The sequence below is a fragment of the Ranitomeya imitator genome, chromosome 2, assembly GCF_032444005.1.
Source record: "Ranitomeya imitator isolate aRanImi1 chromosome 2, aRanImi1.pri, whole genome shotgun sequence".
Taxonomy (NCBI): domain Eukaryota; kingdom Metazoa; phylum Chordata; class Amphibia; order Anura; family Dendrobatidae; genus Ranitomeya; species Ranitomeya imitator.
In genome coordinates, this window is record NC_091283.1 from 479,001,755 (window position 1) to 479,028,556 (window position 26,802).

At 44.3% G+C, this 26,802-nt stretch overlaps 1 protein-coding gene across 2 annotated transcripts; it reads right to left on the reverse strand.

The window, feature by feature from the left end:
• Positions 1 to 856: 856 nt before the first annotated feature.
• On the reverse strand, positions 857 to 26,802 carry RDM1 (RAD52 motif containing 1). Of its 2 annotated transcripts, XM_069751326.1 has the most exons (7): positions 26,641 to 26,802; positions 16,433 to 16,612; positions 6,867 to 6,989; positions 6,430 to 6,592; positions 5,509 to 5,607; positions 2,803 to 2,891; positions 857 to 1,023 (listed from the first exon to the last, which is right to left on the reverse strand). In XM_069751326.1, the coding sequence occupies exons 1-7, from the start codon at positions 26,737 to 26,739 to the stop codon at positions 925 to 927; spliced, it is 852 nt and encodes a 283-aa protein (XP_069607427.1). In that variant the 5' UTR covers positions 26,740 to 26,802; the 3' UTR covers positions 857 to 924. The 2 variants fall into 2 exon arrangements, with proteins under 2 accessions (XP_069607427.1, XP_069607428.1); XM_069751327.1 differs by lacking the exon at positions 2,803 to 2,891.

The following is a 26,802-nucleotide window of genomic DNA, read 5'->3' on the forward strand; positions in this document are numbered from 1 at the left end:
ATGGACAATCTGTAGTCAAGTAACTTTGCTAAAAGAGCTGAAACTCTCTTCAGACTAGAGGTATAAAATGACAACAGAGCCATTAGCATGTATGGTTGGCATAAAGGTTATCAGGAGCGGCTGAGGGGCACTGTGATAGTAAACAAGTGGTATTATATGGTAGTGAACAGTATAGTATGAAGTTATCATGTACCGTATATGCCCTTTGCCGCAATGTGTAACTTTCTTTGTCTTAATCATGTATAAAAAGCCCCCATGCTATAGTTCGAGGTCAAATATCCCAGCGTTGCTTTGCTTATCAGGACACCTGCGAGTATATGCGTGTCTTAGCTCACCGTCTTCTGTAAACTGTTCTGCTGCATATCTCTAAATAAACTTCAGCCTCTGCTTCCAGGAGAATGGTTACAGGGTCTTCTCGGCTCTTCCAGCTCTCGGTAAGAACTTTCTTACAGTGTGTTCTGTTCTTTTCCAATCTCCATTAGGCAGCTCCTTTATTTTGTAGGGCTATTTGCTAGCCAATCATCTTGCTGGAGTTTGAATAAGGCCTGTGACAGGCATGGAGCTGCACAGACCTCAGTCTGTAGATTCTCCTGTTCTTCAATCCATCATTTGTGGATCTATATGACTTGAACATCTTTATGATGTGATCTGGTGAAACCTTTCTTTGGGATGCCCGGGCAAAGTATCACAGCACATATAATAACTATTCTTTCTGCCTGTAGACTGTGATTTCTATGATTGAAATCGTAAACAGCAGTCTGCTGCTGTACAGTAACTTCTATTTTACATAGAAATACTGATAAAGGTTTACAAATTGTGATTATAGAAAACAAACTGAATATCACAAAATCAAACATTTCTCAACAAAACATGACATTTAATGTCTATACAAAGTACAAAAATAAATTACAAAAATAAAAACCCTTATGATTCTATCACAGTGTCTTCATGGCAGGTGAGCTCAGCCCAGTCCTCATCTTCCCCTCCTCCGGGATCCAGTGGAGTCCATGTGAAGTCATTTACCTAAAACACAGAAACACGTACAACAAGACAAAAAGTAGTAAAATTAAAGGCTGTGCCGAGAAGATGACACAAAGCAACCCAAGTCATTTTTGTGTAAAACATTTTCCATGGATCATTTTTACTCTATCAGCTTGCATTAGTTAAAGCATTACTGACCTTTCATGGCTCCAGCAATGACTTTTTTTTGAGGCTGCCCATAGTTGTTGTTGACAGGTTGCAGTTGTGACATCACGACTACAGTGGATGTGACTTCTGCAGCTAATCACTGGGACACTGGTCTTGTGTCAACTACATCGGCAAAAACTCTAAGGGTATGTTTACACGTTCCTGATTTCCATCCTTTTTTTTTTCAGGACTGTTTTTTAAAAAACTGCAGCTCTTGGCAAAAACACACGGCCTTTTTTTGTCCTTTTTTGATGCGTTTTTTTTATCCTTTTTTTGATCCTTTTTTTTATGCAGTTTTCTATGCAGAGTCTGTGTTTTCTAGGAAGTTTTTTAGGGTTAAAATGGCTGAAAATACCCTAACCCTACCCCTAACCCTATTCTAACCTTAGTGGAAAAAAAAAAAAAAATTCTTAATTTTTTTTATTGTCCCTACCTATGGGGGTGACAAAGGGGGGGGGGGTGTCATTTACTATTTTTTTTTATTTTGATCACTGAGATAGATTATATCTCAGTGATCAAAATGCACTTTGGAACGAATCTGCCGGCCGGCAGATTCGTTCCAAAGTGCATTTTGATCACTGAGATATAATCTAAATGCACTTTGGAACGAATCTGCCGGTCGGCAGATTCGGCGGGCGCATGCGCAGTGCGCCCGCCATTTTGCAAGATGGCGGCGCCCAGGGAGAAGACGGCCGGACGGACACCGGGTAAGTATAAGGGGGGGAGATTTGGGCACGGGGGGGGGGGGGGGGGCATCGGAGCACTGGCGGGGGGCATCGGAGCACGGGGCGGTGGGATTGGAGCACAGGGGGGCGGGATCGGAGCACGGGGGGGCAGCCACACTCCGCCCACGCACTTCCGCCCGCTTCCCCGCACTTCCTGCTGCAGCGGTTCTGCACCACAAACCGCAGTAAAACCCGCAGATATTTTTTTCATCTGCGGGTTTTACTGCGGGTTTGACCTCACAATGGAGGTCAATGGGTGCAGAACCGCTGCGGCTCCGAAAAAAGAAGTGACATGGTACTTCTTTTTTCCCGCAGCTATTCAGCGCGGCTTTTTTTTTTTATTTTCCGCATTGTGGGCACAGCAGTTCCTGTTTTCCATAGGGTACAATGTAATGTACCCTGCATGGAAAACAGCTGCGGACCCGCAGCGGGAAAATCGCGGCAATTCCGCATGAAAAAAAGGATCGTGTGAACATGGCCTAAGGCTAGGTTCACATTGCGTTAGGGCAATCCGTTAAGCGCATAGCGCTAGCGGATTGTGCTAACGCAATGTTTCTTTTTTGGTCCGCGTTCGCCATCCCCGCTGGCGCAGATCCCCGATCTGCGCTAGTGAGGACCGGACCTCGGACGCTGCAGTGAGGTCCGTCACAAAAGAACGGAAATGGCCCGTAAATGGCACGCGCTAGCGATGCGCTACAGGCAGAAATAACATTGCTGTCAATGGGTGCGCTAACGGACCCGTTGCACGGCGTTAATTGCGACATTTTCGCCATGCAACGCTGTCCGTTAGCGTTAACCCATTAACGCAATATGACCCCAGCCTAAGCCCAATAATTAGCTGCAGAAGTCACTGGGATGTTGAATGACGAAGTGGTGTATCCTTCTATACCTGAATGAGTCTTTGCAGTTCTTCCTCTGTTAGGCAGTCTACAGTATCGTCTTCACCAGCAACATATTCCACAGCAACCTTACCACTGTCTGTATTGAATGGAAGACACAACTATCAAGATTGCCACCCTGATTCTTAGCAAGGTCAATAACCTATTGTCACAGAGCCGATTGCTATCAAAAAAACTGCAGGTTACAGTATATAAAGACTTGACACAGCAACACATGACGTCTCTCGTCAGACACATAATCCTAACTTCTGGTCATCACCCCTTATGGTGCCAGCTTGGATGAAAATAAAGGATGCGAATACTATAGAGAGTGTTGTGTTTTACCGAGTCACCTTGACAGATCAGAATTCTCATTAAGGGTACCGTCACACTATACGATTTACCTACGATCACGACCAGCGATATGACCTGGCCGTGATCGTAGGTAAATCGTAGTGTGGTCGCTGGGGAGCTGTCACACAGACCGCTCTCCAGCGACCAAGATGCCGAGGTCCCTGGGTAACCAGGGTAAACATCGGGTAACTAAGCGCAGGACCGCGCTTAGTTACCCGATGTTTACCCTGGTTACAAGCGTTAAACTAAAAAAAAAAAAAAAAAAACAGCACATACTTACATTCTGGTGTCCGTCAGGTCCCTTGCAGTCTGGTTCCCGCACTCAGTGACTGCCGGCCGTAAAGTGAAAGTGAAAGCACAGCCGCTGTGCTCTGCTTTCACTTTACGGCCGGCAGTCACAGTGCTGGAAGCAGACTGCAAGGGACCTGACGGACACCAGAATGTAAGTATGTGCTGTTTGTTTTTTTTTTAGTTTAACGCTTGTAACCAGGGTAAACATCGGGTAACTAAGCGCGGTCCTGCGCTTAGTTACCCGATGTTTACCCTGGTTACAAGCGAACGCATCGCTGGATCGCATCGCTAGATCGCTAGATCGGTGTCACACACACCGATCTAGCGATGACAGCGGGAGATCCAGCGATGAAAGAAAGTTCTAAACGATCTGCTACGACGTACGATTCTCAGCAGGATCCCTGATCGCTGCTGCGTGTCAGACACAGCGATATCGTAACGATATCGCTGGAACGTCACGAATCGTACCGTCGTAGTGATCGAAATGTTATAGTGTGACGGTACCCTAAGGATGAAATGACTTACTTTAATTGGCTTAATAGATAGGAATTTCCTGGTGTGAGCCCTAATTGGCCAACACTTGAGAAGCAGCCCATATTATAAGAATATTGCACATTCACCTCTTTAGTTACTTTAGAGGTCGATTAGAGGCCGAAGACTCTAGAGTTACTATCCCTAAAAAGATTGGCAAGATAAGTTAATAGTTAGCAATATGCCATCAAATTCTTCAGTGAGGGCCTTTATGTTACATGATTATTTAATACTAGATGGTGGCCCAATTCAAACGCATCGGGTATTCTAGAATATGTATGTAGTTTATTTATGAAGATTTAAGAATAATGCAATGACAGGATTTTCCAGGTAAAATATATACATTATCAGCGAAGCGTGGTTCAAAAACCCGCGCCAATTCGCAGCCGGACTGCGCCTGTCGCTGATTGGTCTCTCCAGCTGCCCGCGACCAATCAGCAACGCGGGATTTCCGTTACAGACAAAACAGACAAAATTAGACGATTATATAGTAGATACTTGATGCGTTAGATTCGGGCCACCATCTAGTATTCATATAAACATTGGTGCTTACATTTATGTTTTAACCCATTGGACACAATGCCATTGTTTTTCTCCTGTCTTTATTTTAAAGAGTCAAAACTTTATTAGTCATCTATCACTGTATGACAGCTTGTTTTCTACAGGATGACTTATAGTTTTCAGAGACACCATTTATTTTACCTTATGATAAACTTAAAAACGGGGAAAATTAATATTCTCTCCCTCACGGACTGTCCTCCATGTTATTCTCTCCCTCACAGACTGTCCTCCATGTTATTCTCTCTCCCTCACAGACTGTCCTCCATGTTATTCTCTCTCCCTCACAGACTGTCCTCCATGTTATTCTCTCTCCCTCACAGACTGTCCTCCATGTTATTCTCTCTCCCTCACAGACTGTCCTCCATGTTATTCTCTCTCCCTCACAGACTGTCCTCCATGTTATTCTCTCCCTCAAAACACTGTCCTCCATGTTATTCTCTCCCTCACAGACTGTCCTCCATGTTATTCTCTCCCTCACAGACTGTCCTCCATGTTATTCTCTCTCCCTCACAGACTGTCCTCCATGTTATTCTCTCCCTCAAAACACTGTCCTCCATGTTATTTTCTCCCTCACAGACTGACCATGTTAGGGCTCCTTCTCACTTACAAGAAATACGTCAGTGTCTCGCAGGTTAAAACCCTGCTCTGGTGCCGGCACTCAAGAGCGGAGTGTGCAGCTCCATGTATTGCTGTGCGGCTGCATGCTCCGCTCTGGAGTGCCGGCGCCAGAGCAGGGTTTTAACCTGCGAGACACGGACGTATTTCTCGCAAGTGAGAAGGAGCCTTTATTCTCGCCCCTCACAGACTGTCCTTCATGTTATTCCCGTTCTAGTATATGTATGTTGTAGTATATGTATGAGGCCCGGCCGGCCTCGACCAATCAGCGACGCGGGATTTCAGTTACAGACAAACAGACACTTAGACAATTATATATAAAAAATACATAATGTTATATAAAACAGTCTGCAATAACAAATTACCAAAAACCACCAGCAAGATCTTCTGGAAAGCGTTAGACAGAGCTTTTTCCTGGGAAAACTTCTGTACTTTCTCGGTCTTTGATATTAATACCAGTGGATCTGGGAAGAACATAAAACAAGACATTGAAATATAATAGCAGTAAAAAAAAAAAAAAAAATACCACCATGTACATTTGCTAGTCTTAAGTGGTGTCAGACAGTCATTTCTTGTACTGGTCCTATAGCCCTACATCATTATTGCTCTATATGTATGGGCTCATATAATGGTCAGTGGCTGTGTAAATGTGTTATGCGCTGTGTTCTTCTGCCTCCGGCCTCGCACAGGTATAAAAACAAATGACCAGTTAACATAGTGCCTTCCATTGCCCAGGACATGTCCCCCACATAGCAATACAATAAGTGCAGTGATCACATTGTGATAGTAGCATCAAATTTTCTCAAAATATCCCATAATATCAATGAAAACATAATCCATAAGTAAATGCATTACAGAAATTTTCCAGCAATAAAAAACCTGCAGGAATATGGCAATAAAATAACCAAAATTCACCTGTCAAGTCCCCATCTACTGAAGAGTTGCCACTCAGGTATTCCCTGCTGCTGCAGCGTTACATGAACGCTGCAGCCAATCACTGGTCTCAGCTTTGATACTGGCATATACGACACAAGAACACTCAGGCCAGTGATTACTCAAGTGACCATTGTAAACAATGTTCAGCATGTTACCACTGAAGCCACAGGAGTAAAGTGCAGGGAATGTGAAAGGTGGATTATGGTAATTTTATCATTTTATCGTATTGTCTGCTATTTTATGAAATTTGATAAATTCCCAGACAATTCCTTTAATCCCAGCCTTGGAAACATGAATAAAATGGTGTCTATATAGATCTACAATCCACAGTTCTCATAAGGAGTCCTCACCGTTCTCCTTGTCGATGATTTCTTCTGCAACTCCAACTCCTCTGCTGCAAACTCCATGGTAATGAAGGGTCACCTGCACTACACACAGGTATCGTAGTTTTGATGGTTCTTGTAATTCTGGTTCCTCCTCTGGATCATGATCCAAACCAGTTATATTCTGCATCTGAAGGAAAACATACATATGCATAATCAGGCATACTTGTACATCCGGGGGCTAAGAAAGCAGGACGACAACCCTGTGCATCTGGAGAAATAGTGTGTTTTAGGCATCTCTGTATAGTTGGATCCACATCGATGACTCTCTACAAACACATGTCACTTACAGCATGCATAGAGACAATTTGCCAAGTTCCCCATATGTTATTGTCTTCATGGCCACATAGTATATTAAAGAGATTGTCTGGGAATTTATGAATAAAATATCGGAAATTACTCACAGCAATCATCCTTTTGGACCAGCCATTAAACCCCAGGTAATAGTTAGCAAGTTCCTGACATTTGTGGCCGTACAGCTCCAGAGACTTGTATGGAAATCCTTTCTGCTTGACACATATTTGTACCTAGATACAAAGAAAACAAGATTCAACTATAAGAACCATTAACCACCATTACCTTAAAACTCCTCCTTAATGTTATATACTCCAATAAGTAATATCATGTACATCACTGTTTAGCTTACATATAGAAATCACCAAGATAAGTTGAGTAACGTTATAGTATATACATTACTTTTTCTCTGCTGATTCTGTATTCCATACAGGATTAAACTCCACAGCTGCAATCACTAGTCTGCTGGTGGAGTCACATTGTAGATATATTACTTTTTTCCTATATAGATTCTGTTTCATAGCCTGTATTATACTCCACAGCTGCACTCACTATTCTGCTGGTGCAGTCACTGTGTACATGCATTACTTATCCTGTACTGATCCTAAGTTATAGCCTATATTATACTCCAGAGATGCTCTCACTATTCTGCTGGTGGATTAACTGTGTACATACATTACATTACTGATCCTGAGTTGCCTCCTGTATTATACTCCAGAGCTGCACTCACTGTGTACATACATTACTCATCCTGTACTGATCCTGAGGTACATCCTGTATTATACTCCAAAGCTGCACTCGCTATTCTGCTGGTGGAGTCACAGGTTCATATATGACTTATCCTGTACTGATCCCGAGTTCCAGCCTATATTATACTCCAGAGCTGCACTCATTATTCTGCAGGAAGATTCACTGTGTCAGTATATGAAAATACGTAAGCTACTTACCGGTAGCGGTGGTTTTCAGGAGCCCATGACACCACCACGAGAGAGGGGATCCGCCCTTCAGGGACAGGAAACCTACAGACATAAAAGGGCGGCACCTCTCTCCCGCATCAGTTGGTTTACAGAGCATGAGAGGGTCTCCTAGGTTAGTAGCACAAAATCAACTTAATACAATTCACCATGTGAGTAAATATAGAAAGGAAAAGAGGAAGTGTTGACCCATACGAGAAAAAGGGTAGGGAATATAAGGGTGCTGTATGGTCTCCTGAAAAAAACACCGCGACCGGTAAGTAGCTTACGTATTTATTCTGTCGCCATGACAGCACCACGAGAGACTTTCAGAGAAGTAAAAGGACTAGGGAGGGACAACTGCTTCAAGCACCCTTCTCCCAAACGTGAGGTCAGAGGAGCTACCGAGATCTAGTCTATAGTGTTTAAAGAAAGTAGACGGAGAAGACCATGTGGCCACCTTACAAATGTCTTCAATCAACACTTCTGATCTCTCCGCCCAGGATGTGGCCACGGCTCGTGTGGAATAAGCTTTGAGGGTATGTGCACACGTTCAGTTTTTTTCGCGATAAAAACGCATTAGAAACCGCAGACATATGCATCCTATCATTTTGAATGCATTCTGCAATTTGTGCACATGATGCGGTTTTTTTTTCCACGAAAAAAAACAAAAACGCATCACGGTAAAAAAAGGCAGCATGTTCATTAATTTTGCGGTTTTTTTCGCGTTTTTCCCGCTATTCTATGCATTTGGAAAAAAACGCACCAAAAACGCATGAAAAAACGTGAAAAAAACGCATGCGGATTTCTGGCAGAAATGTCTGGTTTTTGTCAGGAAAATTTCTGCCAAAAACCCTGACGTGTGCACATAGCCTGACACCTTCTGGGATCTCCACGCCACCTGCTGTATAAGCAAGAGAGATTGCCTCCCTGATCCATCTAGCTAGTGTGTTTTTAGATACTTTAAGTCCCTTTCTAACTCCCTGAAAGGATACAAACAGGGAATTATCTTTCTTCCAAGTGTTGGTAGCTGAAATATATTTAAGAAGACACCTTTTAACATCCAAAGTATGAAATTTATGTTCCTTATCATTACTGGGATTAGGACAAAATGAGGGAAGAATAACCTCTTGTAACCTATGAAATTTTGAAGCTACATTTGGAAGATAAAGAGGATCAGGTCTCATAACTCTATCTTCCCTAAACTGCATGTACGGAGGCTGTCTGGACAAAGCTTGTAGATCACTAATCCTTCTCGCGGATGTGAGCGCAACTAAGAGGGCTGTTTTCAAGGATAGGATTTTAATCGGGGCATTATCAATAGGCTCAAATGGAGCTTGCGTTAAAGTTGAGAGAACAAGATTTAGGTCCCATGTAACTACTTTTTGTTTAATGATTGGTCTAGATCTCTTAACTGCCTTGAAGAACCTGACTATCCAATGATTGCTGGCCAAATTACTATTGTATAGTGACCCTAGAGCCGACACTTGAACCCTGAGCGTGCTTGTGGCTAGACCCATATCTAACCCTTTTTGCAAGAATTCTAGAATTTGGTTAATACAGGGTTCCTGATCAATCCGTTTCTGAAACTGATAAGAATTTTTTCCAAATCCTGACGCAAATGTTTGTTGCAGAGATTTTTCTACTTTTAAGTAATGTATTTACCAGGTCCCGCAAAAAAACCCTCCCCCTTAGTAATGAACTTTGAAATTCCACGCCGCTAGATGTAAATTGGCCACTCGTGGATGGAGGATTGGGCCCTGGGAGAGGAGATTTGGCATTTCTGGAAGAATCCATGACTGGGAAAAGGACATCTTCCTCAGCCAAGGAAATTACATCTTCTGGGCCAGAACGGGGCTGTCAGGATTATTTGGGCCCCGTCTTCCTGTATTTTCCTCAGAACTATTGGGATTAAGTTCAGAGGGGGAAAAGCGTAGGCAAGATTGAAGTGCCATGAGATTAGGAGAGCGTCTACCGATCTTATTCCTGGGAGCCTTATTTTTGAGTTGATCCTCTAAGTGGTCAAGCCACACAATCAGTGACCGTGCTGTGCAAGTGGCTGCAATCACTGGTCTTAGGGATCCTGCTGATGTTTCCCAAGCCCCTTTAAGGAAAACGTCAGCCTTTCTATCAAGGGGATCTTTTAGATTTCCTAGACCTTCAAACGGAAGAGAGGTCCTTTTACACGCCTTGGCTACTGCTGCGTCCAGTTTCGGAGCCTTGTCCCATGAGGACGAAGCTTCCTCTTCGAATGGATATCTCCTCTTAAATGCCGGTGGAAGCGAACCTTTCCTTTCAGGTTTTTTCCACTCCCTTGTAATCAATGTATTTATTTTATCCACCACCGGAAAAGACCTACGGAATTTTCGATCCAGGCCTTTAAACATAATGTCCTGCATGGAGCATTCTGACTGGGTCTCCTCAATCCCCATTGTGTTGTTTACCGCCTTAACAAGATGGTTAACTCTGTCCAGCGACAAGCAGGAGTGACCGGACTCGGTGTCTACAGATGAAGAGGATGACGGAAAGGAATCAGAGCTCAGTTCACCCAAGTCCGAACCCAAATCCGAAACTGGGGAGCTACTATATTTGCTTCTCTTGACATCCGTTTTCTAGGACATGGATTTAACCCCTTTACCCCCAAGGGTGGTTTGCACGTCAATGACCAGGCCAATTTTTACAATTCTGACCACTGTCCCTTTATGAGGTTATAACTCCGAAACGCTTCAATGGATCCTGGTGATACTGACATTGTTTTCTCGTGACATATTGTACTTCATGATAGTGGTAAAATTTCTTTGATAGTACCTGCGTTTATTTGTGAAAAAAACGGAAATTTGGCGAAAATTTCGCAATTTTCAAACTTTGAATTTTTATGCAATTAAATCACAGAGATATGTCACACAAAATACTTAATAAGTAACATTTCCCACATGTCTCCTTTACATCAGCATAATTTTGGAACCAATTTTTTTTTTTGTTAGGGAGTTATAAGGGTTAAAAGTTGACCAGCAATTTCTCATTTTTACAACACCATTTTTTTTTAGGGACCACGTCTCATTTGAAGTCATTTTGAGGGGTCTATATGATAGAAAATGCCCAAGTGTGACACCATTCTAAAAACTGCACCCCTCAAGGTGCTCAAAACCACATTCAAGAAGTTTATTAACCCTTCAGGTGTTTAATAGGAATTTTTAGAATGTTTAAATAAAAATGAACATTTAACTTTTTTACACAAAAAATTTACTTCAGCTCCAATTTGTTATATTTTACCAAGGGTAACAGGAGAAATTGGACCCAAAAAGTTGTTGTCCAATTTGTCCTGACTACGCTGATACCCCATATGTGGCAGTAAACCACTGTTTGGGCGCATGGGAGAGCTCGGAAGGGAAGGAGCGCTATTTGACTTTTCAATGCAAAATTGACAGGAATTGAGATGGGACGCCATGTTGCGTTTGGAGAGCCACTGATGTGCCTAAACATTGAAACCCCCCACAAGTGACACCATTTTGGAAAGTAGACCCCCTAAGGAACTTATCTGGATGTGTGGTGAGCACTTTGACCCACCAAGTGCTTCACAGAAGTTTATAATGCAGAACCGTAAAAATAAAAAATCATATTTTTTCACAAAAATTATATTTTTGCCCCCAATTTTTTATTTTTCCAAGGGTAAGAGAAGAAATTGGACCTCAAAAGTTGTTGTCCAATTTGTCCCGAGTACGCTGATACCCCATATGTGGCAGTAAACCACTGTTTGGGCGCATGGGAGAGCTCGGAAGGGAAGGAGCGCTATTTGACTTTTCAATGCAAAATTGACAGGAATTGAGATGGGACGCCATGTTGCGTTTGGAGAGCCACTGATGTGCCTAAACATTGAAACCCCCCACAAGTGACACCATTTTGGAAAGTAGACCCCCTAAGGAACTTATCTGGATGTGTGGTGAGCACTTTGACCCGCCAAGGGCTTCACAGAAGTTTATAATGCAGAGCCATAAAAATAAAACAAAATTTTTTTCCCACAAAAATTATTTTTTAGCCCCCAGTTTTGTATTTTCCCTAGGGTAACAGGAGAAATTGGACCCCAAAAGTTGTTGTCCAATTTGTCCTGAGTACGCTGATACCCCATATGTGGGGGGGAACCACCGTTTGGGCGCATGGGAGGGTTCGGAAGGGAAGGAGCGCCATTTGGAATGCAGACTTAGATGGAATGGTCTGCAGGCGTCACATTGCGTTTGCAGAGCCCCTAATGTACCTAAACAGTAGAAACCCCCCACAAGTGACACCATTTTGGAAAGTAGACCCCCTAAGGAACTCATCTTGATGTGTTGTGAGAGCTTTGAACCCCCAAGTATTTCACTACAGTTTATAACGCAGAGCCATGCAAATAAAAAATATTTTTTTTTCCACAAAAATTATATTTTAGCCCCCAGTTTTGTATTTTTCCAAGGTTAGCAGGAGAAATTGGACCCTAAATGTTGTTGTCCAATTTGTCCTGAGTACGCTGATACCCGATATGTGGGGGGGGAACCACCGTTTGGGCGCATGGGAGGGCTCGGAAGGGAAGGAGCATCATTTGGAATGCAGACTTAGATGGATTGGTCTGCAGGCGTCACATTGCGTTTGCAGAGCCCCTAATGTACCTAAGCAGTAGAAACCCCCCACAAGTGACCCCATATTGGAAACTAGACCCCTCAATGAACTTATCTAGATGTGTTGTGAGAACTTTGAACCCCCAAGTGTTTCACTACAGTTTATAACGCAGAGCCGTGAAAATAAAAAATCTTTTTGTTTTCCCACAAAAATTATTTTTTAGCCCCCAGTTTTGTATTTTCCCAAGGGTAACAGGAGAAATTGGTCCACAAAAGTTGTTGTCCAATTTGTCCTGAGTACGCCGATACCCCATATGTTGGGGTAAACCCCTGTTTGGGCACACAGGAGAGCTCGGAAGGGAAGGAGCACTGTTTTACTTTTTCAACGCAGAATTGGCTGGAATTGAGATCGGACGCCATGTCGTGTTTGGAGAGCCCCTGATGTGCCGAAACAGTGGAAACCCCCCAATTATAACTGAAACCCTAATCTAAACACACCCCTAACCCTAATTCCAACGGTAACCCTAACCACACCTCTAACCCTGACACACCCCTAACCCTAATCCCAACCCTATTCCCAACTGTAAATGTAATCTAAACCCTAACCCTAACTTTAGCCCCAACCCTAACTGTAGCCCCAACCCTAACCTTAGCCCTAACCCTAGCCCTAACCCTAGCCCTAACCCTAGCCCTAACCCTAGCCCTAACCCTAGCCCTAACCCTAGCCCTAACCCTAACCCTAGCCCTAATGGGAAAATGGAAATAAATACATTTTTTTTTATTTTTCCCTAACTAAGGGGGTGATGAAGGGGGGTTTGATTTACTTTTATAGCGAGTTTTTTAGCGGATTTTTATGATTGGCAGCCGTCACACACTGAAAGACCCTTTTTATTGCAAAAAATATTTTTTGCAATACCACATTTTGAGAGCTATAATTTTTCCATATTTTGGTCCACAGAGTCATGTGAGGTCTTGTTTTTTGCGGGACGAGTTGACGTTTTTATTGAAAACATTTTTGGGCACGTGACATTTTTTGATCGCTTTTTATTCCGATTTTTGTGAGGAAGAATGACCAAAAGCCAGCTATTCATGAATTTCTATTGGGGGAGGCGTTTATACCGTTCCGCGTTTGGTAAAATTGATAAATCAGTTTTATTCTTCGGGTCAGTACGATTACAGCGATACCTCATTTATATCATTTTTTTATGGTTTGGCGCTTTTATACGATAAAAACTATTTTACAGAAAAAATAATTATTTTTGCATCGCTTTATTCTCAGGACTATAACTTTTTTATTTTTTTGCTGATGATGCTGTATGGCGGCTCTTTTTTTGCGGGACAATATGACGCTTTCAGCGGTACCATGGTTATTTATATCTGTCCTTTTGATCGCGTGTTATTCCACTTTTTGTTCGGCGGTATGATAATAAAGCGTTGTTTTTTGCCTCGTTTTTTTTTTTTTTTTTCTTACGGTGTTTACTGAAGGGGTTAACTAGTGGGACAGTTTTATAGGTCGGGTCGTTACGGACGCGGCGATACTAAATATGTGTACTTTTATTGGTTTTTTTTTTTTATTTAGATGAAGAAATGTATTTATGGGAATAATATTTTTTTTTTTTTTCATTATTTTGGAATATTTTTTTTTATTTTTTTTACACATTTGGAAAATTTTTTTTTTACTTTTTTACTTTGTCCCAGGGGGGGACATCACAGATCAGTGATCTGACAGTTTGCACAGCACTCTGTCAGATCACTGATCTGACATGCAGCGCTGCAGGCTTCACAGTGCCTGCTCTGAGCAGGCTCTGTGAAGCCACCTCCCTCCCTGCAGGACCCGGATCCGCGGCCATCTTGGATCCGGGGCTGGAGGGAGCAGGGAGGGAGGTGAGACCCTCGCAGCAACGCGATCACATCGCGTTGCTCCGGTGGTCTCAGGGAAGCCCGCAGGGAGCCCCCTCCCTGCGCGGTGCTTCCCTGCACCGCCGGCACATCGCGATCATCTTTGATCGCGGTGTGCCAGGGGTTAATGTGCCGGGGGCGGTCCGTGACCGCTCCTGGCACATAGTGCCGGATGTCAGCTGCGATAAGCAGCTGACACGCGGCCGATCGGCTATGACGTACTATCCCGTCCAGGGTCAGATAAGCCCAGGGCACCTCAACGGGATAGTACGTCTAAGGTCACAGAGGGGTTAATAGAACCTCTAACTTCCTGTCTAACCATATCCCTTAAAGTGGAAGTAAGGTCAGGGGCTTCTTCCTCAATTAAGCGTTGTATTCAGGGTTGATATAGCTTCCTGTCATGGCCATCTGGGAGTGGTTCCCCACATTTGGCGCACTCCCCATGTTTGGCGGTACATTTTCTTCCCTAACAAGGAGAGAGGGAATATAAGGAGGAACAGGAAATCACTAAGTGAACTTTCACGTAGATCACTTACCCAAACGTGCAGTGATTGGTACCGTAATCAGTGGGGGGTCCTTCCTAGCCAGCGATGTTCTACGGCTTGAGGACTTGCTCTGCCTCAATTTTTGGGTATTCTTGTCTCCACCAGTGAGACTACTGCCACTAGATCGCCACTAGGATATAATTCTAGGCTCCTCAATGGGCTGAATCTGCTGCTGCTTGTCAGGCAGGGGTTCTCCCTGCTCCAGTGACTCCATCATCACAATGAGTCAGAAGCACTCAGCAGTCGTCATACTCCTCATTAAATATGCCCCCAAGGTACCGCCCCCTGATGGGGGTCAGCAGGTTCTCCAGGTGATCTGCCCGGTATAATGTTTAAACGTTGGAGTGCCTTCCCCAGGACCGCACCACGGACCGACCGTAAACCGGTCTCTGCCCCCCCTCCGAAGGTCCGCCTGCAAACCCGCGCTTCCACCGCACAATCGCCGGGTACCTGGCTCAGGTACGGACGCGATTGTGACGTCATCGGCCGGCGCGGTCCCACTGCACATCCCCCGCCACGCCGCCAGCCGCTTCATCCAGACATGCCCCTTCTGGTCGCGGCCGCAGTGAGCGAGCCGACGCGCGGTCGAGGAAGCCAGCGCCGCCCGGACCGACGTGCACTTCATCGCCAGGCCGCAGACAGACTCCGGGAGGACCCCCGGGCACAGTCACAGCAGAAGACCCCACATACTCACCCGGTACCGGACAGCGACGGGTCACTTAAGAGGCAAGCGTTTGAATAAAGGCTGCCCCTCTCTGCTGACACCGACACCAGCAGTTCCCCTGCCGTGTGGTGCTTCCGGCGTCCTGGACAGACCGAGGTAGGGGACCCCCGCTACCTGAATCGGCCTGCCAGGACTGGGTTATCTCCGTTTCTAAGACCTTCTTCACAAGGCCTGCCTGAAGAGGTTCTCCTGCCAGGGACAAGAAACCAACTGAAGCGGGAGAAAGGTGCCGCCCTTTTATGTCTGTAGGTTTCCTGTCCCTGAAGGGCGAATCCCCTCTCTCGTGGTGCTGTCATGGCGACTGAATAATTAGCTATCTTCTCCTGGACCTGAGTCTACTCTAGAGCTGCATTAAATATTTTGCAGGAAATCTCCCAGAATTCCTGGGAACTTGGGGTTTGCACTGTGCTAATTACTGTAATTTATTTCTGAGATGTAAAAACTTTACACCAAACACTAAGCAGTAATGTGAGGCTCTAAAAACTGGCAACCTATCTGCATTCTAGGAGTTTAGCTAAGGCGCTGTTCATAGGTGCAGTTTTCATCTGTTTATAACAGTTGGAGCATTACATTTTAAAAAAAAATTGGACCCAGTTAATACCCGTTTTTGTTGACCGAACAATAAAAAAAAAAAAATGCAGACAATTTTTCGATCCGGAGAAAAAATGGATTGCAGTCAAACTAAATATATTTTATGATATTTCCTACCTCATTCAAATGAGTGGATCCTGCACTGGATCATTTTATTTCTGTTTTTTTAATCTACAAAATGGATTAAAAAAAACAAAACTGGCATGTGAACAAAGTTTAAGCTGCGGAATGTGTCTGCCAACAAGCTTTCTGACTGTTTCCAATGACTCTCAGCAGAATAATGAGCCCAGATATGATACTGGCTATGAATTTACACATGCACGCTATGACTTGCTTGAAGAAGGTCAGACTGTAAACTGCTGCCATCTCAATTACCTTTACAGGAGTGTCCTGGAAGAGATTCTTCTTGTCACACGATACCTGTGCTCTTTTGGCACTTTGGGATGAGAAGTATTTGATGACGGCATAGTACCCAGGCTCTGCCACGCCAGCATTTGGGAAGAGTTTCAGTGAGTACAGAGGGCCAAACTGAGAAAACACTTCTTGCATAGAGAACTACAAAAAGAGAGAAATGTATGAGAACGGGTCACTCCAAAATAAAAGGAACATGATGAACAAAACAGATACACTTATGTGGCTACAGTAGGACGATGGGGAAGAGCACAACACAAGGGATCACAGCACAAATCATACTCTGCCCCTGGGGTCCTGCCATGGACACGACACAAACGCAGAGCATGCTCCAAGAGATACCTTGTGATATTAAAGGGAACCTGTCATGTTGTACATGCAGCCTGACCTGTCGCCTCCATGGTAAAAGGGAGAAGCTGAGCAGAATGATTTATGGGCTTATGGGAAAAGATTTAGTAGAACTTGTATTTTCTTCATTAAAATCCCTGGTATTTGTATGTATAGGAGTCCAGTGGGCAGACTACTGTGATTGACAGCTATACATACAGGGAAGACTGTCAATCACTGAGTGGGATGGCTCATTGGACTCTTATGCATACAGACTCCAGGGATTTTAATGAATAAGATGTTAGTTTTACTGAAACATCATTTTTAGCCTGGAGAGCGATCGGCAAATGAATACTTTTATACACATTGATCAGCCATAAGAGTAGAGACCACGGACAAATTAAGGGTTTAACAGTGGGAGATGATCAGGATATTCTTCCAGGAAGCAGGAAAAATGGGCAAGCAGAAGAAATTGAGTAGATGTGACATGGAGCAAAATGTGATGGCTAGACAACTAGGTCAGAGCATCTCCAAACGGGCAGGTCCTGTGGGGTGTTAGGATCTAATGACGTCCAAGGAAGGAAAACTGGTGACACTCAAGGATTATAGGTCTGTGAGGGGGATGAAGGTTAAATCATCCTGTCTGATTCCAAAGAAGAGCTACAATAGAACAAATTTCTGAAAACTTTGTTGGTGTGCTTGCAGAGGAATCTTTCGAAGTGGGTCCGCTCCAAAAACGCATGAAAAATGGCTCAAAAACTGTTTGAAAAAAAAAAAACACATCCTATTCATTTCTATTGTAAATTCATTTTGCTGTTCATATGTTCTGTCTTTTCAGAGTTTCAAATTCTGAAAAACGCCTGGTGAAGAAAATGGTCATCATTGCTTTCCCGATGTAATCCGTTTTACACTAGGCACCGCCCAATGAAAAGGCTGAAAAATGAAATCAATAAAAAAAATTCTTCAAAGATGCTTCAGGAAATGAAAAACTGCCCCCAAAACTTCCCAAAGAAGAAGCAATCCGTAAATAATGTTTTTGACTAGGTGATGTCTTGTCCCCAAACCTCAATCCGGGCCTAGCTCTGTGGGATGTGCAGATAAAAGACAAAAAAAAAACCCAAACAATTCTGACCCATGGAGGCAGCACCTCACAACACACAGGGCATAAAGGATCTGCTGCCAGAGAGCACAGAGATCTAGTGGGGTCCAAGTCTCCATGGGTTGGAGCAGTTTGGGTGCAGGAGGACCTACACAATATTAGGCAGGCGGCATTAATGTGATGGTTGATCGGTGCTTCCGTGTCACAGGTCCTGTTTCTCGTCTCTACCCTCCATTATCTCCGACTGACTTGCATCAAATTTCCAATAACCGATGCGTCTCTACAGGCCCAGTTTAGGGTTTCGCAGACGGTCTGTGCACGGCCATAAGATGCCTCCGAGAAGGGTATTCTCCCCTAGAAAACATGCTTTGTGGGCAGAATGCTGGTGTAATGCCACCTGTTGGAAAAAGTGTCAGCGTCCCTGATAACTATGGCACTGGCGGCCATGCATATGCCAGCTATGGGGCTTTTAGTTTGTGGGTGCAGCGTACACTTACAGCAGAAGTCGGTGGATTCGTATGTGCGCTCATGCACTGAGCTGCTCTATTCCCTGTAGGTGCCGTCTGTTATGCCAACAAAAATATATTCTAGAACCCTTTCAAGCTCAAAAAAACCAAAGAAAAACAGGATTCATAAAAAATAACCTTTATTAATATATACTACTAAAACACTCTAATCATTAAAACACAATAACAGAAATGTGCCTATATGGTCCTAGAGCGACACTATGCTTTGTCCTACCTGGCAGCGGGGGTTGGCACCCTAAATTACGCTTGGCGCCCCCACTCCACGGCGGCTCGCCCTCAGAATCCCTAGAGATCCCTACGATACAGGAAACCTGGAGCAACCTAATAAATGCCTAACGGACAAACCCTACCTGACAGTGGAGGTTGGCACCCTACTTTGAAACGGTTGGCGCCCCCACTCAGCGTTGACTTACCCTAGGATCCCTCAAAAAATCCCTACAATGGAGATAAAGATCAGAAAAATGTCCCAATACACCCTGATAACCACAAAAGTAAATAAAAAATGTGAAACAAAAACATAAAGAAAATAACCTAACCAGATAATGTAGTGTAATAGAGAGATCAGTATATCACAAATTGGGCTTCAGTCTACAAAATCGGATATGCCCAGCTAGCAAAAGGTATATCAGGATGCAATAAATAAATCTCACATCATCAAAAAAATAAAAAAGATGATAACATATCCAATAGGGGGACACATTTATATCATAAAGTCAATCAGTATATGATTATGTTAGCGAGACACAATCGTCTCTAGCCGAACAGGCAATATACAAATGTTTAAAGAATTTGCCCAAAAAGCCCCCTCATATGGACAAAAAAAGGCTATTATATCAATCTCCGATAATGCAAGTACCCACGGCAATAATAAAGTGCGAAGTGCCAAATTTGAAAAAGGGGCAAAGGACCGATAATTATAACAGTGTTATCGTCACAAGAAGCCCCGTAATGACTCAGACTTATCCCCTAATAATAAAGGGTGCAGAAACAATAGTCACAGCAGCATAGTAATTCAATGATTGGCACAGTAAGATTAAAGATACTCATCTGTGAGCTGCGGCACGAGAACCCGAAATCCGGGTGACGTCATCTCTGTATCATCATCTCCTATGGCGTCACCCGGATTTCGGGTTCTCGTGCCGCAGCTCACAGATGAGTATCTTTAATCTTACTGTGCCAATCATTGAATTACTATGCTGCTGTGACTATTGTTTCTGCACCCTTTATTATTAGGGGATAAGTCTGAGTCATTACGGGGCTTCTTGTGACGATAACACTGTTATAATTATCGGTCCTTTGCCCCTTTTTCAAATTTGGCACTTCGCACTTTATTATTGCCGTGGGTACTTGCATTATCGGAGATTGATATAATAGCCTTTTTTTGTCCATATGAGGGGGCTTTTTGGGCAAATTCTTTAAACATTTGTATATTGCCTGTTCGGCTAGAGACGATTGTGTCTCGCTAACATAATCATATACTGATTGACTTTATGATATAAATGTGTCCCCCTATTGGATATGTTATCATCTTTTTTATTTTTTTGATGATGTGAGATTTATTTATTGCATCCTGATATACCTTTTGCTAGCTGGGCATATCCGATTTTGTAGACTGAAGCCCAATTTGTGATATACTGATCTCTCTATTACACTACATTATCTGGTTAGGTTATTTTCTTTATGTTTTTGTTTCACATTTTTTATTTACTTTTGTGGTTATCAGGGTGTATTGGGACATTTTTCTGATCTTTATCTCCATTGTAGGGATTTTTTGAGGGATCCTAGGGTAAGTCGACGCTGAGTGGGGGCGCCAACCGTTTCAAAGTAGGGTGCCAACCTCCACTGTCAGGTAGGGTTTGTCCGTTAGGCATTTATTAGGTTGCTCCAGGTTTCCTGTATCGTAGGGATCTCTAGGGATTCTGAGGGCGAGCCGCCGTGGAGTGGGGGCGCCAAGCGTAATTTAGGGTGCCAACCCCCGCTGCCAGGTAGGACAAAGCATAGTGTCGCTCTAGGACCATATAGGCACATTTCTGTTATTGTGTTTTAATGATTAGAGTGTTTTAGTAGTATATATTAATAAAGGTTATTTTTTATGAATCCTGTTTTTCTTTGGTTTTTTTGAGCCGTCTGTTATGCACAGCTGACGCCCATCAGAAACTGCTGTAATTGACACTAGCTTTCTACAGTTTAACCTCTTAGATGCCATGGAGAAGCAACCACAGCATCTACGCGGTTAGGTAACGTCCACACTAGCGTTGTGCGCCGCTGCGTCGGCGACGCAACGCACAACGCACGCAAAAACGCAGCAAAACGCACGCAAAAACGCTGCGTTTTGCGACGCATGTGTCGTTTTTTGCCAAAATTTGGACGCAAGAAAAATGCAACTTGTTGCGTTTTCTTGGTCTGACGCTAGCGGCAAAAAAGACGCATGCGTCGCACAACGCAACAAAAAAAAAAAAAACGCATGCGTCCCCCATGTTAACCCCTTCCCGACCTTTGACGCCACGTAGGCGTCATGAAAGTCGGTGCCAATCCGACCCATGACGCCTATGCGGCGTCATGGAAAGATCGCGTCCCTGCAGACCGGGTGAAAGGGTTAACTCCCATTTCACCCGATCTGCAGGGACAGGGGGAGTGGTAGTTTAGCCCAGGGGGGGTGGCTTCACCCCCTCGTGGCTACGATCGCTCTGATTGGCTGTTGAAAGTGAAACTGCCAATCAGAGCGATTTGTAATATTTCACCCATTATAACGGGTGAAATATTACAATCCAGCCATGGCCGATGCTGAAATATCATCGGCCATGGCTGGAAATACTAGTGTGCCCCCACCCCACCCCTCCGATCGCCCCCCCACCCCCCCGATCTGGCCGGTACACTGCTCCGGCTCCCCTCCATCCAGTGCTCCGCTCCCCCCCGTGCTCGTGTCCGCTCCCCCCGTGCTCCAATCACCCCCCCGTGCTCCAATCACCCCCCCTGCACTCCGATCCACCCCCCCCGTGCTCCGTTCCACCCCCCCGTGCTCCGTTCCAGCCCCCCCGTGCTCCGTTCCACGCCCCCCGCGCTCCGTTCCACCCCTCCCGCGCTCCGATTCCCCCCCCCGTGCTCCGATCCCCCCCCCCCGTGGTCCCCCCCCACCCTATCATACTTACCGATCCAGCCGTGGTCCCGTCCGTCTTCTCCCGGGCGCCGCCATCTTCCAAAATGGCGGGCGCATGCGCAGTGCGCCCGCCGAATCTGCCGGCCGGCAGATTCGTTCCAAAGTGCATTTTGATCACTGAGATATAATCTATCTCAGTGATCAAAATAAAAAAAATAATAAATGACCCCCCCCCCCCCCTTTGTCACCCCCATAGGTAGGGACAATAAAAAAATAAAGAAATTTTTTTTTTTCCACTAATGTTAGAATAGGGTTAGGGTTAGGGGTAGGGTTAGGGTTAGGGGTAGGGTTAGGGGTAGGGTTAGGGCTAGGGTTAGGGGTAGGGTTAGGGGTAGGGTTAGGGTTAGGAATGTGCACACGTATTCTGGTCCTCTGCGGATTTTTCCGCTGCGGATTTGATAAATCCGCAGTGCTAAACCGCTGCGGATTTATGGCGGATTTACCGCGTTTTTTTCTGCGCATTTCACTGCGGTTTTACAATTGCGATTTTCTATTGGAGCAGTTGTAAAACCGCTGCGGAATCCGCACAAAGAAGTGACATGCTGCGGAATGTAAACCGCTGCGTTTCCGTGCAGTTTTTCCGCAGCATGTGTACAGCGATTTTTGTTTCCCATAGGTTTACATTGAACTGTACACTCATGGGAAACTGCTGCGGATCCGCAGCGTTTTCCGCAGCGTGTGCACATACCTTTAGAATTAGGCTATGTGCACACGGTGCTGATTTGGCTGCGGATTCGCAGCAGTGTTCCATCAGGTTTACAGTACCATGTAAACATATGAAAAACCAAATCCGCTGTGCCCATGGTGCGGAAAATACCGCGCGGGAACGCTGCGTTGTATTTTCCGCAGCATGTCAATTCTTTGTGCGGATTCCGCAGCGTTTTACACCTGTTCCTCAATAGGAATCCGCAGGTGAAATCCGCACAAAAAACACTGGAAATCCGCGGAAAATCCGCAGGTAAAACACAGTGCCTTTTACCCGCAGATTTTTCAAAAATGGTGCGGAAATATCTCACACGAATCCGCAACGTGGGCACATAGCCTTAGGGTTAGGGTTGGAATTAGGGTTGTGGTTAGGGTTAGGGGTGTGTTGGGGTTAGTGTTGTGGTTAGGGGTGTGTTGGGGTTAGGGTTGTGATTAGGATTATGGCTACAGTTGGGATTAGGGTTAGGGGTGTGTTGGGGTTAGTGTTGGAGTTAGAATTGAGGGGTTACCACTGTTTAGGCACATCAGGGGTCTCCAAACGCAACATGGCGCCACCATTGATTCCAGCCAATCTCGTATTCAAAAAGTCAAATGGTGCTCCCTCACTTCCGAGCCCTGACGTGTGCCCAAACAGTGGTTTACCCCCACATATGGGGTACCAGCATACTCAGGACAAACTGCGCAACAATTACTGGGGTCCAATTTCTCCTGTTACCCTTGTGAATCTAAAAAAATGCTTGCTAAAACATAATTTTTGAGGAAAGAAAAATGATTTTTTATTTTCACGGCTCTGCGTTGTAAACGTCTGTGAAGCACTTGGGGGTTCAAAGTGCTCACCACTATCTAGATAAGTTCCTTGGGGGGTCTAGTTTCTAAAATGGGGTCACTTGTGGGGGGTTTCTACTGTTTAGGCACACCAGGGGCTCTGCAAACGCAACGTGACACCCGCAGACCATTCCATCAAAGTCTGCATTTCAAAAGTCACTACTTCCCTTCTGAGCCCCGGCATGTGCCCAAACAGTAGTTTACCCCCACATATGAGGTATCACCGTACTCAGGAGAAACTGGACAACAAATATTGGGGTCAAATTTCTCCTGTTACCCTTGGGAAAATTAAAAAATTCTGGGCTAAATAATTATTTTTGAGGAAAGAAAACGTATTTATTATTTTCACGGCTCTGCATTATAAACTTCTATGAAGCACTTGGGGGTTCAAAGTGCTCACCACACATCTAGATAAGTTCCTTTGGGGGTCTAGTTTCCAAAATGGGGTCAATTGTGGGGGGTTTCTACTGTTAAGCCACATCAGGGGCTCTGCAAACGCAACGTGACGCCCACAGAGCATTCCATCAAAGTCTGCATTTCAAAACGTCACTACTTCACTTCCGAGCCCCGGCATGTGCCCAAACAGTGATTTACCCCCACATATGGGGTATCAGCGTACTCAGGAGAAACTGGACAACAACTTTTGGGGTCAAATTTCCCCTGTTACCCTTGGGAAAATAAAAAATTGCAGGCTAAAAGATCATTTTTGAGAAAATAATTTTTTTTTTTATTTTCATGGCTCTGCGTTATAAACTTCTGTGAAGCACTTGGGGGTTCAAAGTCCTCACCACACATCTAGATTAGTTCCTTTGGGGGTCTAGTTTCTAAAATGGTGTCATTTCTGGGGGATCTCCAATGTTTAGGCACACAGGGGCTCTCCAAACGTGACATGGTGTCCGCTAATGATTGGAGCTAATTTTCCATTTAAAAAGCCAAATGGCGTGCCATCCCTTCCGAGCCCTGCCGTGCGCCCAAACAGTGGTTTACCCCCACATATGGGGTATCAGCGTACTCAGGACAAACTGGACAACAATATTTGGGGTCTAATTTCTCCTATTATCCTTGGCAAAATAGGAAATTCCAGGCTAAAAAATCATTTTTGAGGAAAGAAAAATTATTTTTTATTTTCATGGCTCTGCGTTATAAACTTCTGTGAAGCACCTGGGGGTTTAAAGTGCTCAATATGCATCTAGATAAGTTCCTTGGGGGGTCTAGTTTCCAAAATGGGGTCACTTGTGCGGGAGCTCCAATGTTTAGGCACACAGGGGCTCTCCAAACGCGACATGGTGTCCGCTAACAATTGGAGCTAATTTTCCATTCAAAAAGTCAAATGGCGCGCCTTCTCTTCCGAGCCCTGCCGAGTGCCCAAACAGTGGTTTACCCCACATATGAGGTATCGGCGTACTCGGGAGAAATTGCCCAACAAATTTTATGATCCATTTTATCCTACTGCCCATGTGAAAATGAAAAAATTGAGGCGAAAAGAATTTTTTTGTGAAAAAAAAATTACTTTTTCATTTTTACAGATCAATTTGTGAAGCACCTGAGGGTTTAAAGTGCTCACTAGGCATCTAAATTAGTTCCTTGGGGGGTCTAGTTTCCAAAATGGGGTCACTTGTGGGGGAGCGCCAATGTTTAGGCACACAGGAGCTAGCCAAACGCGACATGGTGTCCGCTAACGATGGAAATAATTTTTCATTCAAAAAGTCAAATGGCGCTCCTTCCCTTCCGAGCCTTACCATGTGCCCAAACAGTGGTTTACCTCCACATGTGAGGTATTGGTGTACTCAGGAGAAATTGCCCAACACATTTTAGGATCCATTTTATCCTGTTGCCCATGTGAAAATGAAAAAATTGAGGCTAAAAGAATTTTTTTGTGAAAAAAAAGTACTTTTTCATTTTTACGGATCAATTTGTGAAGCACCTGGGGGTTCAAAGTGCTCACTATGCATCTAGATAAGTTCCTTGGGGCGTCTAGTTTCCAAAATGGGGTCACTTGTGGGGGAGCTCCAATTTTTAGGCACACGGGGGCTCTCCAAACGTGACATGGTGTCCGCTAAAGAGTGGAGCCAATTTTTGATTCAAAAAGTCAAATGGCGCTCCTTCCCTTCCAAGCCCTGCCGTGCGCCAAAACAGTGGTTTACCCCCAGATATGAGGTATCAGCGTACTCAGGACAAATTGGACAACAACTTTCGTGGTTCAGTTTCTCCTTTTACCATTGGGAAAATAAAAAAATTGTTGCTAAAAGATAATTTTTGTGACTAAAAAGTTAAATGTTCATTTTTTCCTTCCATGTTGCTTCTGCTGCTGTGAAGCACCTGAAGGGTTAATAAACTTCTTGAATGTGGTTTTGAGTACCTTGAGGGGTGCAGTTTTTAGAATGGTGTCACTTTTGGGTATTTTCAGCCATATAGACCCCTCAAACTGACTTCAAATGTGAGGTGGTCCCTAAAAAAATGGTTTTGTAAATTTCGTTGTAAAAATGACAAATCGCTGGTCGAATTTTAACCCTTATAACTTCCTAACAAAAAAAAATTTTGTTTCCAAAATTGTGCTGATGTAAAGTAAACATGTGGGAAATGTTATTTATTAACTATTTTGTGTCACATATCTCTCTGGTTTAACAGAATAAAAATTCAAAATGTGAAAATTGCGAAATTTTCAAAATTTTCGCCAAATTTCCGTGTTTATCACAAATAAATGCAGAATTTATTGACCTAAATTTACCACTAACATGAAGCCCAATATGTCACGAAAAAACAATCTCAGAACCGCTAGGATCCGTTGAAGCGTTCCTGAGTTATTACCTCATAAAGGTACAGGAAAGAAATATCAACCACTGAGGACTCTCAATTCTAAATATTTTTCTACCTCATAAAGGGACACTGGTCAGAATTGCAAAAAACGGCAAGGTCTTTAAGGTCAAAATAGGCTGGGTCTTGAAGGGGTTAAATATAGGGGCGCATGACGCATGCGTTGCCCGACGCAAACTAGCATAACGCTAGTGTGAACGTAGCCTTAGAATGGGGAGAGGGGTCTCTGCCACCCCATGATGTGATTGTGGGAACCTGCTGGATTGTTTAATGGCTGCGTCGTGCCTTCACTATGAGGGCCAATCACTTCTACGTGAACCAAGCTGAGGTGAGGAACCTCGACAAATCCCACCATAAGGCGCCCATTTTCAGGGTGTTCTTTAGAGGTCCCGAAATGTTCCAGTTTCCAGGTTTACATTATTTATACGCATGCTCCAACAGCAGTGGCAACAAGACTGGCTAATTTGCACATTTAGGTCTTTGTTATGTGGCTAGCACTACTCTAAGGCCCATATAAGCCGCATTCAGTGGATGGGACGTTAATTTGTCACTAGAAAGCTTTACTGAAAGGAAAGAGCTGACACTTTCCAGATAGCTCTCAAGTACAACACATCTCGGCAAGGCAATACGTGGAAAGAAACTGCGCATGCGCGAGGGAGACCACGCCCACGTCAGCACACGCAACCTCTGCATAAACAGGGAAAACGACGAGACTCACATAAATGACCGCCTCCGGTAGCCGCGCTGTGATGTTCCACACAAACACGATTTTACTACTCTCTACAGGGATCGTGAAAGACAAAACCTCGGCTTCCATCACCGGTTAGTGGGCGACTCGTAGTATACGCGCCGCGAATTTAACTTGGACACGCCCCTTTCC